Source organism: Diadema antillarum, unplaced genomic scaffold (genome assembly GCF_040938485.1).
Source record: "Diadema antillarum isolate AM-2024a unplaced genomic scaffold, OU_Dant_1.0 scf00000051, whole genome shotgun sequence".
Taxonomy (NCBI): Eukaryota; Metazoa; Echinodermata; class Echinoidea; order Diadematoida; family Diadematidae; genus Diadema; species Diadema antillarum.
In genome coordinates, this window is record NW_027270940.1 from 168,427 (window position 1) to 183,711 (window position 15,285).

A 15,285-nucleotide genomic window follows, 5' to 3' on the forward strand; every position below is an offset into this window, starting at 1 on the left:
ATTGTAAACTGTGTGAGCAACAGAGCCACTTTCACCACTAGCAACCTCATCAATAACACATGATTTACTGCAGGTGGCAACACTGTTCACATATTAGAAATAATCCTGAATTGATGTCGAAGGAAGCGAAGCACTGGATGCCACATCCATTGGAAGTCAACGACAGTATTCATACCAAAATTATCGGTAATAGTGCTGCTTCATAGTGCAATAATATCCATATGAGAACCCACAAGCTGTACACAGAAGCACAGGTATTCAGAATCATTCACTATTAAATAGTTCGAGTTTTGCACAATTTGTCTCCTTAGGAACACACTTTCAGGAAGAGAGCTTGTATCCATAGAAACAACATCACCTATCAAGGCGTTTTTTCAGACAGTCACCACGTGAAGCGGTCGTGAACACACGCCCACCAGAAGGCGCTGATCACGAAAGGGCCCGATACGGCACAGAACTATTAAGACACGGGTTAAAAATCAAGGCGGCGTAACGTTTACAGACAACGTACGTTTCACACACATACGGACATCCCCAACATGTACACCAAGGCAAGAGAACATGGATTATTTCTCTTTATAAACAATTTATGAAAAACAATCAATACATTCACAACAATGACACCACTATTTAAAAAAGGGAAATTTAGTAAAGGCAATCACATGCATGAATTTTGATGAATGCAAAAGACATATTATGCTTGCACATTTATATATGGGCAGAGATCATCCCACAAAGTGATACATGCTGTAGTTGATTATAGGGGAATAAAGGATAGTTTGCAAAATTTTCAGCATCTTCTGACAAAACTCTCTCTTAATAAAAGCATGTTCAGGAATGACCACGACTGTTCATGCACATCTACAACGTAGCCCAACACAGCCTCGCTGCATTGTGCATGCTTGCTGATTTAAAGTATTCTATTGCCACGCGAATGTGTCTCGCACATAACCGAATATTCACAAATTGATGGAGGAAAACAGATTCTCATCGGGGCTATGAGGCAACGATTGTGACAATTGTAAGCATGATCGATATTGCATTTGCATTACACTCAGTTGCCGACAAGGCGTGGCAATTTTGGCCAGTTGAAAGTCCTGTGGTAATCTTGAAGGTCTGCTCGCTGTACGTATCAAAATATGCACAAAATCACAGTCATCGTCATCGTCAACAATAAATCATTTCGCCATATACTTTAAAGGGGCAGTTCAGACTAATTTCACATTGTGCTCGAGATTACAGTTAAAATCAGAGAAGAAGAAATCAGAGAGAAAGGGAAGATGTGGGACAAAGATCACTCAAATTAAAAACAATACCAGGATAAGGTGTTGGAGTATGATGCAACAGTTTCCGTCTAATACCATATGGATAGTGCAGCTAAGCTTTTTCGACACCTCTAGGTCCAAAACACAAAAACAAATAAATTGATGAAACAAACAAATACAAGGATGGAGAGAAGGAGTTACACAGAGTTACAGATATTGAGTCCACATTCGATATCAACTAACACATGCTGCATGAAAGAAAAAAAAATACAAAGCACTTTTTAAAGCTTTTTTTTTTCATTCTACTTTTGATTGTCAATATAAAGTTCTAACCATGCATCTTTTTTTTTTTTAATTTGTGGGAATGTCGGAATAGACTTCTCCACTTCATAAAATTATCACCTTGTTTAAAAACATAAAAATAAAATGGAAATAAAAATACCACTTTTGAGGAAATACCTACAGTACAGATGATGAGTGATTCTCATTTATCTGTATACAAGCAATCTAGATTTAGAGTTTATTGCGAAAACAGTCACTAGAGACTTTAATTCCCCATCATCCTAGATCAAAGGAGAACTTCAGAGAACAACAACAACAGCAGAGAGGTCAAGGGTCAAATAGAATTGTGGAGTTAAGGACACCATAGCCAAGTAATCGATGTACAGACATGCAGTGATTTTAACATAAAAACATACACGTACGTACGTGTTTCAATCTGCACTTTAGTACTCTCTATGTATACGGTACTGTCAGTTTGATGAATTCAAGTGACGCGATTGCCAGCACTGATTTGAATGACAAAACTTGATATCATTTGTCAAAGTGTACGCACAAACGGTTCGATTGGAATGTTTTCTAGAGTAGACAAATTTACTAGAGTCAAATATATTAATTTTCGTCACCCAGAGGGGAGGCGCCTGCTTATCTCCTTCCTCAGAACGGCAATGTAGAGATGAATGAATTCTACGAGAGTCATTGTCATTCGTAACGTTTCGGAGTCACTAGATATCGAAATATCTGCCAGTAATATGCACCATCAAACTCTTTCTTATTTTTCTTTCATTTTTTTCAAAATGCGCATTTTTGTCATCACAAACTCTTTACATATGAAGAAAAAAAAAAACATAGCAGCACATCCATTTAACACACGTGTATTTTTTAACACACGTGTATGATCGCAACCAATCATGATTCGCTTCAGTACGCACAAGCACAAAATCATGTACTGAAGTAATTTCAGCAAAAAAAAAAAAAGAATAGAAATATCAATTTAGTAATCATCCTCAGTACTAAACAAGAAAATGCTTCCAGAGATATATTCGTAGAAAAATACAAGTTATACTTTAGAATCGTACTATTCTTTTAACATAAATGTAACACTTTTAGATACATATTCTATGATCAATTTACATGTACATTATCCTAATTACAGAATAAAGATAGTACTTTCTCTAATATTTATCACATTCTTCTTCTTCTTCTTCTTTTTTGTCAACATAATACAAACTACAGATATCTAGCATTTTTTCTATTGCTCGTGTTTCAGTACAAAGCTATTCAAAATCAAAACCTGACTCTACTCTAGCTTCTATTCAAGACAAATGGCTACACCACAAACTTTGAGCAATGGATGCAGGTTTGAATTCAGACACACGTCCACTATACGGATACCAAGCCCTTTTTCAGTTTTTCATCACCTGGGTTCTTGAAAAACTGTAAGCCTGTACAAAAACCTTCCAGTATTTTAATGGCTTTTACTGCAATTTGTCTTTCTGATCATCTACCCACATTTATTCATCATGTCAATTTTTTTTTAAATTTCAGTACAGGAATTTCTGAGAAAACAATTAAAATAAAATGAATGTAAAGAAACAAAGAAACTCCTATGATTACTGTAGTGTTCATTTCTCGAGTCTGAGACAATATTTCCCACTGGCACTGTAATCCCTTCAAATTGGCAACTATGAGTAATGGTTTACATGTTTTGGTCCTCAATTAAAAGGGCTTTGCTGGTATGCAGGGAACATCTTTAGTACTAACTTTGACACAAAATTGTAACACATTTTTAGTCATATATATATATATATATATATATATATGTGTAGCCATCTTGCATGAGTTTGCTGGACGAAAAGTAAATCAAGTACTTCAGACTGGATATTCGGAGACCTTCTAATTCTTGCTAATTTGTTTGGTTGCTGAGAAGTCATATTAGAATTGAAAACAGGCAAACAAATGCCAATGTTTCCAATGCTGTAAAGTTAAAAAAAAAAAATGCAGCGTGACAACCAAAATAACATGACCCACTTCCCCCAAAAAAGATTCTTCAAATACTGACCGATAATGCAACGAAAATGGCTTTTCACAAATCCATAACGATCGTCTGAGAATTGAGAACACCCAAAAGAAATTATGGAGATGACGAATATACACAAATACCTTCCACCTTCAAAACATAAACAGCTCTAATTTGCAAAATATAGAAGCATATACAAATTTTTCTTTCCATCTTTCTATGAATGAATCTATTACAAGATGATGCAATAATGTGAAAGGCAGGTGGCATGCTAAATGCATATGATATCTATTTCCATACTACGTTGTATAATCTTCTTCTTACTTTTAATAATATCTATTCTGTACATGTATCAGTGACTTGCAACATCTCTTGGAAATCGTCGCTGGTCCGTGGTTTCTTGCTTTGCCTCCCTGGAATCATTGTTTGACCTGAATCACAGTACATTCTCCTCTCCGAAGGCCTTGAGTAGCGTCTGCCTCCATACCTCTGTTCGCTGTCGTCATGCAACTCTGACCCACTTTCATAGATGACCTTCCATCAATAATATACATATCCATATATATGTATACATATATATTTGTTTTTTATGTCTATTCTTTTTTAAGATGAAAATTTTTCAGGAGACAATGGAAGCATAGTAGTCAGATTCTGTGGAGTGGAAAACAGAAGAAAAAGAAAACATGTCAAAGAAAGAACAAATAGTACTTTTGACTTCACTGCATTTTCAGGTGCTGTAAAAGTGGATATTTTCACACGAGGACCTCATCGTAATTTTTCACGCCCTGCCGAATGAGATGAATTCCGCATGTTAATTCCGCAGAAGCAAAACATTAAGATATTAATTACAAGAGAATATTCAGTTCCTGCATTTTCATGCTAGTTTCTTGTCTCGCAAAATGCGTGAAAATTTCAACTTTTACAGGACTTAATACTGGTCTGCCAACTTCTGTAGAGTAACAAACATTCTGATGCACACCAGATAAAGATTATTTTCATTCTAAAATTTGCTGGGATGCAATTGCTGTGATATGTGTATCAAAAGGAGTGTTTCCAACACATGTAGCACATGCAGAAATATAAGTAGCACACTCATGCAAGGTTCGATCATCGCGGGGCAATCCGTCCATTAGTTATGAATTTTGTGTGTGTGTGTGTGTGTGTTTGTTTGTTTTTTTGTTTGTTTGTTTTTTTTATCATATGCCACTCTCTCTACATGTGAAATCAGCAACAATTGTGGTGCCATAGTGGCAAAGAGATACGTGATAGAAAGAATATTAACAGGAATTTCACAAATATCTTTATCTTTTCTGTTAAGTGCACAGTCCCTAAAACTCCTACTGAGCTATATTAAGGCATATCAATATACTATTTTCCAAGCCTTCTAGAAGAACTCAGTTGATTAAAAATTAAAAGCAAGAATCATTTTGTGACTTGAAGCAGAAGCAAGGTTTGAACCCTTGCCCTAAACTTTATGTGCAACAGGATAGAACCACAGAGCCACAGTGCTTTGTTTTGACCATTTCAAGGCCACATTTTTATTGTCATGGCACTGTACATCATCCATGTCTTCTATAGAGTGTTGAAAGCATAAGTCTGATTAAAAAACAAGGATCACTTTAAGGCTCAGGGCAGAAATAAGGTTTGAACCCTTGTCCTAACATTTATGTGATAATAGCATAGAAACACAGGGCCACAGTGATATTCTTGACTTTCCTGAGCCTCACTTCTATCGCCACATGGCAGATAAATCAACCCTGGCTTTTATAGCCTGCTGATAGTATAAAGCTGACTTAAAAAAAAAGAATCACATTGAGGCTCAGGGCAGAAACAAGGTTTGAATCCTTGTCCTAACAGTTATGTTATGTGACAAAAACATAGAACCACAGGGCCACAGTGACTATAAGTCTCGTATTTACTGAGTCTCACTTTTATCGTCATACGGTAGATACATTGTAAATCATCCATGCCTTTTATAGATTGCTGAAAGTATAAGGATGACTCAAAAACAAGAATCACTTTGAGGCTCAGGGCACAAGCAAGGTTTGAACCCTTGTCCTAACATTTATGTGATATGTACGATAGAACCACTGGGCCACAGTGATAAGTCTTGACCTTACTATGCCTCACTTTTATCATCACATGGTAGATACGTCATCCGTGCCTTTTATAGATTGTTGAAGGCGGCGTATTTGTCTTCCCAGTTCTTGGCCGAAGCCTGCTTCTTCTTCTTCCTACCACCGGCCAACTGACGTGCTTTCGACATGTCCATCAGGTTGAGGCCAGTCTGGTCCGGAGCCGCGGCAGGCCTGGGGGGCGGGGTGGACTCCGTCTGTTGACCGGAACAAGAAAACAGAAGAGGAGGAGGAGAGGATAGAAAGACTTCTGAATAATTATGTTTTCATTCTGCTCTTTCAGTTGCCAGACTGTACTGCAATCAGTAAACCCGTTAAAGGGTGCGTTCGAACGCTCTGAAGCGAACCAAAGCGAACTGAACTAAAGCGTACCGTACCAAACTGTGCCAGTTTTGGAGGGTTCGAGCGCTCTGTGGAGAAAGCGTACCTCACAATTTATTTTTAGAAAAGGTCACGCTTGTTTATAGCAAGAATGTCATCCACCTGGTGCTTGAACTACTTACACCTGTCCCGAACAAAGAGAATGGTGTCTTTGCATTGTGACGTATGCGCATGATAAGCGCATTCTTTACAGTGAACTTTTGGTACGCTTTTGGAGCACATCAGGAAGTGGTCCACTTTTGGCTCAATACAGTACAATACGGTACACTTTAGGAGCGTTCGAACGCTCCTCTGGCGCGGGTACAGTACGGTACAGTTCGCTTTAGGAGAGCGCTCGAACGCACCCAAAGACTTGTCCACAGTAGTCTCGGGCAGGACTGGTGTCTATGGAAAATGTTTGTTTTTCTAACAGCAAAATCAGCTCATCCGTAGTTGTGGTTCTCTTTAAGTGTATCATCTTGCAAGTACAAGACCTGAGAGCCAGTTCCAAGACAGAATTGGCTATTAACCCATTCCGTACAGGAACACAGTGGCTTGCATATTACGTCTATGGGCATTTCAGAATTCATGAAGGAACGGGTTGCGGGTGGTGATAGGCAGAGCATGGTAACATTTTGACTCAGTATGTACACTAACTTGGTTTTCATTATTAAATAACGAACTTCATATTGTTAGTAACATATAAAGCAACAGCTTTTTCCTATTCAGGGTCTTTTTGTCAGACCTCAACCCAGATATTAAATCAACAAGACCTCTCAGGAATGAAAAACACAGTGTAGTGCTGAACATACACAGAGTGTAATATTTCTTGGTGGGTCCTATTTCATTTGTTCCCCAATCAACAAAAGCATCTGATGAATTTGGGCATGGCTGAAGCAACGTCACCATTCAAACTAAAGAAGATAACATGCAAAATCTGGGGGGGGGGGGGGGGGGAAGAGGAAAAATGTCAACTCAAACCTCACAACCTTTCTAACTTAAAAGTATGGATCATTTGGCTGAAAGCACAAGAAAGAAAGAGCAGTTCCAGTGGGAACATGTAGTTAATTACCAAGAAAAATAAGAAGCTCCACTTCCAATTGAAGCAAGAGCCGAGTGGTACAACTTCAGATTAATCCCTGTGAATTCAGAATGCTTTGGAGGTCTACCGACTGTTACCTTGGCGGCTGAAACCGGTGCAACCACAGGCTCAGGTTTTGGGGTTGGGGCAGGGGCTGGTGCCGGTGCGGGGGTTGGTTCTGGCGTGGGTTCTCTTGGGGGCTCCGGTTCTGGCTCGGGAGTCGGTTCGGGGGTTGGTTCTCTCACGGGTTCTGGCTCGGGCGTGGGAGCCCTGGCAGGTTCGGGTTCGGGTTCCGGCGACGGTGTCGATTCCCTGGCAACCTCCGGTTCGTCATGAGGTGGCGATGACTCCACGATGGGCTCTGAGGCCGCTTCTAGGGTTGGCTCGGGCTCGGGCTCAGGGACCGATGCATCTTCGTCTTCGTCTCTGTCTACAGCGGGTGCCTGACACAACAACAAAATAATTGTGAATAATCTTGGTAACCATTTGCTGCCATTTCAGCAGCAACAGCAATCTATGCATAATTCACAAAAGCTGCCAATTTTCAACACCATTTCGCTCGATTCGCTGCAGCCATTGATACTCTTTTTTTAATCTAAATTTTTAGGATGTATTTGTTTTTTTGGATCTCTCTACTTAAGATTCTGTTTGGCAGATCATGAAGAGCAAGAGATTTGTTTCACCATTTTCCTGATTACTTTGTTTAATCCTTCCTATCTCTGAATCATGTCTTTTGGTGTTTTTCCATCAAACAGCCCTCTTGACAGCTTGATATTTTCACTCGTTATCTCCAAATTACTTTTCCTGTAATGGACACAATGACAACTTGAATAATACATTAGATGTCACTGTGGCCATTCTTCTTCATGCCATGACAATGCATTTACCAATGCTTGACCGACTGAGTCCTAGAGTAATACTGATGCCAAGAATATTACCTTGTCATTATCAACTTTGCAACCCTGTAAATGAAGATACTCACATTGAGCTTGCTGGTGTACAAATAAAGCCAAACACATACACATGCTAGAACAGCAAAAAACTTTGCAACTCTGCATTTTACTGCAAATCTTGCATTGCAGAAAGATTTAATACAACCCCTGCTTGAATTCAATAAACATGCATAAAAAGATTACTTGATCACTTTACAGATGCGAATCTCTTCTTTTATGAGATGCAACATGGTAAAGACACTTTTGCTTTAAAAGTAAGAACACTGCCTGGAGATTTTATGCTGCTTTTGTGATGCAGGGACAGATGTGATTATTTAAATGGAACGTGATGAAATGCTTTTAATAAATGATAGTTAACACAAGCACTCACTACGACTGGAACACTCTCTACGACGGCAGACTCCTCTGGCTCTACTGCCACCTCCTCTTCCACCTCTCTCCTTTCCTCCTCTCCCGTCTCCGCCTCGGCAGTCGCCGTGGCGATAGCATTCGCCACCTCATCCTCCTGCTCCTCCTCCTTCTCCTCGGTGGGTTCCTCCTCCCGTCTCTCGATCTGTGCGTACTCCGGTTCGCCCTCGGGTTCCTCCTCTGCCTCCCTCTCGGGCGACGACTCCTCCGGCTGTGCCTCCACGCTGACGACCGCGACCTCGCCGTTCACGCGCGGCTCCGGTCCCGGCTCCGTCTCCTCTTGGTGGTCGCCGTTCATCTGCACAATGTCCTCCCCGGCCATGCTGGCCTTTATCGTGATGCCGTTCTTGCGGCAGTACATGTCGAGGTCCTTGTCGACGACCAGCAGACTCGTCTTGCCGCGGCCGGCTTTGATGCGTGCAACCACCTGCGAGTGGGTTTCCCGTTCGATGTTGACGCCATCGACCTCGATGACGCGGTCGCCGGACTGAAGACCGCTCAGGTCTGCAGGGGATCCTGTATCAGCAGCAGAAAAAAACAACAACACAGAAAGATACCAGGGTTAATCATGGTGGTACTTTATAGCATTCTTAAATTTTGAGATGTGCAAGAATTAAGTATGGCAGAAAAACTAGGGACCCAGTGGAAAATAGTGCAAAATAATGCAAACAATGTCAGTGATCAGTTTTATATAATTCAATAGCACTCTTACAATCCATATCTACAAATACCTGAGAGTAATATTGATAAACATTTTTTTTTAAAGACTTTATAATCTTGCAGATTACATACATGTACTGACAGTTCGTTCGCAGGTTCACTTGTTACAACAGTGTACAATGAAATCAACTTTTGCGGTATTAACACAACATAAAACCCTTGACTAACTGTACGAGCTGAAAATTTTTGCACTGTGCAGATGATTTTAATAGCCAATTGATTAAGTTCATTACTACCTGCTGGACATATAATATTCAGAATGGGTTGGTCATTTCATGGTTGAGAGGGTCTAGCAATCACTACATGTTCTTTCAATTTCACAAAATGGATAAAAACGAGTAACAGGCAACAATATAATCCCGTTTTCTTTGCTCATTTTTCATTTACTGATATATAATCATGAATAATTACATTTTTTTTCTTGTTAGTTCCCTTATGTTTGCATTCATTATACTAGTACTGAATGTTTCTACATGGTTATTCCCTGTACATAAACAAGTGGTGTGTTCTGCATTCAAGTGCTGTACTAGTGTGTTGCTACATGCCCCAGATATTGCTATGTCATGGCCCACGTAGTGTACTAGACCTACTATGTACAGGAGTTAATACTACTACATGTAGTTGTACACGATCCAGCATTGGCACAGCTTGATCTGTTTGTTTGTTTTATTACCTCCGCCAAGGCAGGAGGTTATGCTTTCATCAACGTTGGTTTGTTTGTTTGTCTGGTTGCAAAATAGCTCAAAAAAATTGTACACGCATTTGAACAAAACTTGCAGGAAAAGTCGATAATGACACAACGAACAGATGATAACTTTTGGTAGTGATCCGCAAATTTTTATGGATTTTTAAAGTATTTTCACTTTTTTGGAAAGATTTTTTGCTTTTTTTTTTCAGACAGGGTCAATGAACTTGGGAGTTCAAGCTGCACAAATTTTGAGGTTTGCATATGCGTTCTAAAGCGCATGCTCTGCTTGGATGAGGTGCCAGGTAGCTGGAAAACTAATGACGTAACAAAAGGCTTCTATATTGGGAATCTGGGCGATTTTCAGTGTTCATGTATGGGTGGAAGTGAGCTGCTTGGTGGAGGTCTGTGCTCTCAGAGTGCGTTTCTACTATTGCACGCTGTCGTTATAGGGCAATCTTATATTTGTGGTTCAAAGGCAATTTGCTATAAAATTCATGAAAATAAAACCATCTACATCGTGTAATTTTCACCACATAAAGAGTATTCTCACATGTATCCAAGATTGACTGACAGGTGTATCAAATGGTATTATTACTACAAACAAAAAGAAAAAGAAAAAAGAAATGACGCAGCCATGCAGATTACACACAATTTATTTCGCTATACTATTTGTTTTATAGGATGAATGTAATCAACCCATTGTGTAAATCTGGGTGCGACAGCTTTAACACTGGACATCAAGGCACGCTGATAACAAATTCCAGCGTAATCGTCCCATTCACATAAAACACACCCTTGTGTACTGTAGATACCTGCTATTGTGTCTATTTACACACTGTGCTCTGTAAAACCCTTTAACCGCATGACACTGACAAGGACACTTTTAATAGGGTTTAGAGTAGTGAAGGCCAGTTAATAATGATAATACAATGTAATGATAAAAATTACTAGGTCTTTTTTATCCAGGGTAGCCCCTCTTCAGTGTTGCCACTGCCCCACCACAGGGCCCTGCCATTATTATTTCCTGAGCATGGCCAGGTGCCCATTTTAATATACACCTGGGTCGAGAGGGACATGGTGGGTAAAAATCATCTTGTCCAAGGACACAAGCACTGAATCGAACGCGGGTCCTCCGATTGGGAGTCGCGAGTCTTATCCACTTTCACACGGCACCCCCATGGTTGAGTTTACACTTTAATATCATAACCTAATTAATATCATACTATGTACACAAGTTGCCATCTAGAATATCAGTGTGAATTGGGACTTGACATGACATCATGACAATTTTGCCTGTCATTGATATTGTGATCCCGAACAGAAGCAGAGCTACCAAGTCTCACGCATTCTGCGTGAGACTCGAGCATTTACAGGCCATCTCACGATCTCACGCATGGCACCCATTTTTCTCACGCATCGGGCGAAGTCTGCAACTTGGGCCTATAATAATGAGCATAGCTCAAAAGATTGAAGTGATAGTTGCAAATGAAGGTATATTTCCCTTTTGTCTTTCAAAATAAGTAAATAACAGTCACTTAAGTATGCACCTGATCGCACCATTAAGAGCTAAAAATTGAAAAAGCTCCCTACCGTGGGAGGCTACAGGGGGGGGGGGGGGGGGCGGGAACCCCTCCCACACCCTCGTTTGCGCACACATTCCCATGCCGAGATGCTAAGTCATGAAAATCTCACTCATAAATTTTTTTGGAACTTGGCATCCCTGCAGAAATGACATAATGAGAAATATGGCACTAGATTTGTACATGACAAAAAATTAATGATTTTCTACTCTGAAGAAAAATCACAGCTTGTCTGTGTTTAATACAGGCAACAACACTTTGCAAGTTGACGATTTCATGAACATCAGTCAACTTGCAAAATTTGGGAAAGCAAGAACACAGTGAAAAAAATACAGCACATGACCTGCAGGCTCAAAAGGCTGAAAGACTCAACTATCATACATTTTTCGGACAATATTACTCAGTTGTCCCACTTTAATTTTCATGAACCGTGGGCAGGAAAGGTAAACATATCTATGGCAAACCTGGCCGTAAACACAATCTTGGCACTTGTTGTAAAATCAGTTCCGCCATTTAGGTACAGCAGTCAGGCATGGAAGAAATTAGGCGTTGATGTGACGTACACAATAGGTCAATTCCACACACCACTGAGACATGCCTTCATAAAAACTCTTCAGCTATACAACGTACTGATTTATGATATCAAACCACATTTTTAGAATTGAACTCCCGACAGGATATTATCAAAATCATAAAATACAAGTGCATCAAACCTCTGATATTTTGGAATAACACAATCATGTCAACTTTGCACATTAATAAAAATTAAATAAAAAAAAAAAAAATTGAAATAGACTGGCATTTTATGGTGAAACAGCCTGGCTTTAAAGACTAGCTGAAGGGGTGGCTGCACTCGAGACTTTCTGATTCGCGGTCTGATATTTGATATGATATATTCCAGTGGTTTCTGCTTTTCATCAAAATAGAATATGTGTGTGTGAATACACATCCTGATTTATTTGTTGTTGTTTTTTTCTGTTTAACAACTTATTGTCAATGTACATAGCACTGTCCCACAATTTGCTAAGATTAAGAAAAATAATAACCCAGTATAAGAAAAATATTAGAAAGAGAGGAAAGAATTTCTTTTTAGATAAAGCAGAAATACAACTTGATCTTCATCAGGGTTTTAAACAAAAACAAAAAATAAACATTTTTGGTGAAAGTTGCCAGGCAACTTTTACCAAAAACCAACCCCTGCCATCACACATTGCCAGAAAATATCATTGACAGAGATATACATTCAACAGTGAGAAACCTACAAAAACAACACAACGGATATCTGCTCCCCAACGTGTGTCAAAATGCTGACTGTGAAAGAGCTCTCACTAATTTCCCTTCTTTTTCGTTTGTGAGGGGAGGGGTTGTCATCAAAATATGTGCCATATTCACAATACACTGTTTTAGTAGTCGATTTTTGTATGAAACTTTGGAGGCACATGTGTATTTCACATTCTTCCTAGATTACACAGTTATGGATGCTGTTTTGTTTTGTTTTGTTTTGTTTTGTTTTATTTGTTTTGGTTCAAAAAGGAAATGTAATATATACCTCATGACATTCAATCACTTCCTTCCTGCCTGGAATCAAAGCTGAACTCATCAAGTTACATGAACATCGTACTACATGATTTGTATGAACTATGTACAGTACAAGACTGCACATGCCACACTTTCAAAAGTTTGCATGAAAAAAAATTTATTCATTGATTTGCATAAACCTATCCTATGTTTGTTGTTGTTGTTGTCGTTGTTAGCTGGTAGTTGAGTACCCAATATATTTTTTTAAAAGTTCTGTTGTGTTCTAAAGAAAAGAACAGAGAGAAAATGGGCCCCTATAAAACAAATAATTCCCCCCCCCCAAAAAAAAAAACAATTACTCAGAGGAAAAGAGCTAAAGTTGTTGTTATGGCATTGCCATGTGTCAGATGTAATTTAAACTCAAGTGTATACCCAAAGGAATACACACCAACACCAGCTCCCACAAACAAACACACATACACACACATACACAGATACACACACACACACACACACACACACACATCTCAAACCTTGACCTTTACATCAATTGAGCCTAAAAATCACACACCGTGGTACATACATACTGTATGTGATGTGCGATGCCAAATTAGATCCAAGCCCCAGAGTGTCTCCACAATTCATTACCTCCAACCCCAAGCCCCATTCCCTACCGGTGGTATTCCCACTCCAGATGGGGGTCCTTGCACTCTCTCAAGTCGCAAAATGTCAGACTGCCACATATTTCCTTTTTGCGGGTTCAAAGCTGTCAACATAGCATATAATATGAAGCCATCATTCAGAAATCACTGCAGCTGGTAAAGACTCATCATATTATTAAAGCAAGACATAACAAACTTATCAATTAATGCTTACAGATATTGTAATTTTAGTAGAAGATCCCTACTGAAATTAATGATAATACTGTACACGCATGTACGTCCAAAAAAAACGATACATTCAAAAAAAGTGAATCAATCCAAATACAATTTCAAGGTGTGAAACTAAACTTTCTACACACATCTTACAGAAAACCCCTCCCACTGTGCTTCAATGGTCAAAGAGAAATGAGGATCTTTGTAGAGCATGTCAGGAATCCCTTCCCTCCAAGCAGATCCAAGAGCAGCCAAGTGCTAAACTAGGAAGAAACAGATCCATGACATCATGACATGCTTTACAATGATCTACATTTCGTTGTGACCACTTCACCAAATTGATTGGGGTTTTCTGCAAAATATGTAGGACTGGTCAAGATGTTATATGTTTAGACCCGGAAATAGCATTCAGTCAGATAGTTTAATCATACTGAAAATTATCAATGCAGAAATCCAATGGTAATTTTTGGGGGACATACTGTATTATGGTCTTCTATATCCACGGTAGCCCCTTCAGTGTTGCCACTGCTCTACCAGAGGCCCTGCCATTATCATTACCCTAGCGTTGCCAGGTACCCGTTTACACACCTGGGACATGAGGGACATGGTGGGTAAAAACATCTTGTCCGAGGATGTAGGCACTTGATGGGATTTGAACTCAGGACCTTCGATTCAAAGTCAAGAGTCTAATCCACTATGCCACGTGCTCCATATGCATACTATATAAACCAGCAATGTTTTGAGCAAGTGCAGACAAAAACTAACACACAGAAGTGTAGTTTGCGATCAAGCAAGTGAATATTTGCGTATTATCATTTTATAGAGATACCTAAATATCAAATCATGTACAATGCAGTGTTATGCATCATGTAGTCTGAACTAAAGACAGCGACTGCTTCTTGACTTCTCTTCTCCACCCTCTCCTTGCTGTCATTCCTTGTCACTCTCCTCTGGTGAGTGAGAATATTGCAGAGCGGTCTGAATACGAGGCTAACCCACCAGTCACTTTGATAGGCCAGTTGAATGGTAACCCCCCCCCCCCACCCCCCCCCCCCCCCCATCATCATCACCATCATCATATAAAAATAGAATGAGCTTATTAAAGTACTGTGAATTGTACTTCATTGCCTTTCTTTGCAGTACAGACAAGCTAGTTGGCCTGGAAGTCATTTCACTTCATAGATTTATGAGGTCTGAGCAACTCCTATTTTTTTTTTCTTTTTGAAGTCTGATATCATTCACTAGTCATTCACTTACATGTCAGTTCTGTGACATTTGCTCCTGAAACAATTCCTCCCATAAAATGTTTGCACAAAGAACCAAATATAATTTTTATAGACATACACAACCCTAACATTTTGTGCTTTATAAATTGATATTATTATTATTATTATCATTTAAAT

General features: G+C 39.4%; 1 protein-coding gene across 1 annotated transcript in view; it reads right to left on the bottom strand.

The window, feature by feature from the left end:
• Nucleotides 1-3,359: 3,359 nt before the first annotated feature.
• The window catches only part of LOC139715596 (uncharacterized), a 48,513-nt gene continuing 36,587 nt past the window's right edge, over nucleotides 3,360-15,285 (bottom strand). The window contains exons 2-5 of the mRNA XM_071627157.1: nucleotides 8,464-9,017; nucleotides 7,239-7,583; nucleotides 5,695-5,896; nucleotides 3,360-4,215 (exon numbers count right to left, since the gene is read on the bottom strand). Coding sequence (XP_071483258.1) covers nucleotides 5,732-5,896; nucleotides 7,239-7,583; nucleotides 8,464-9,017 — 1,064 coding nt within the window. The 3' untranslated portion in view covers nucleotides 3,360-4,215; nucleotides 5,695-5,731. The remainder of the gene's footprint in view (nucleotides 4,216-5,694; nucleotides 5,897-7,238; nucleotides 7,584-8,463; nucleotides 9,018-15,285) is intronic.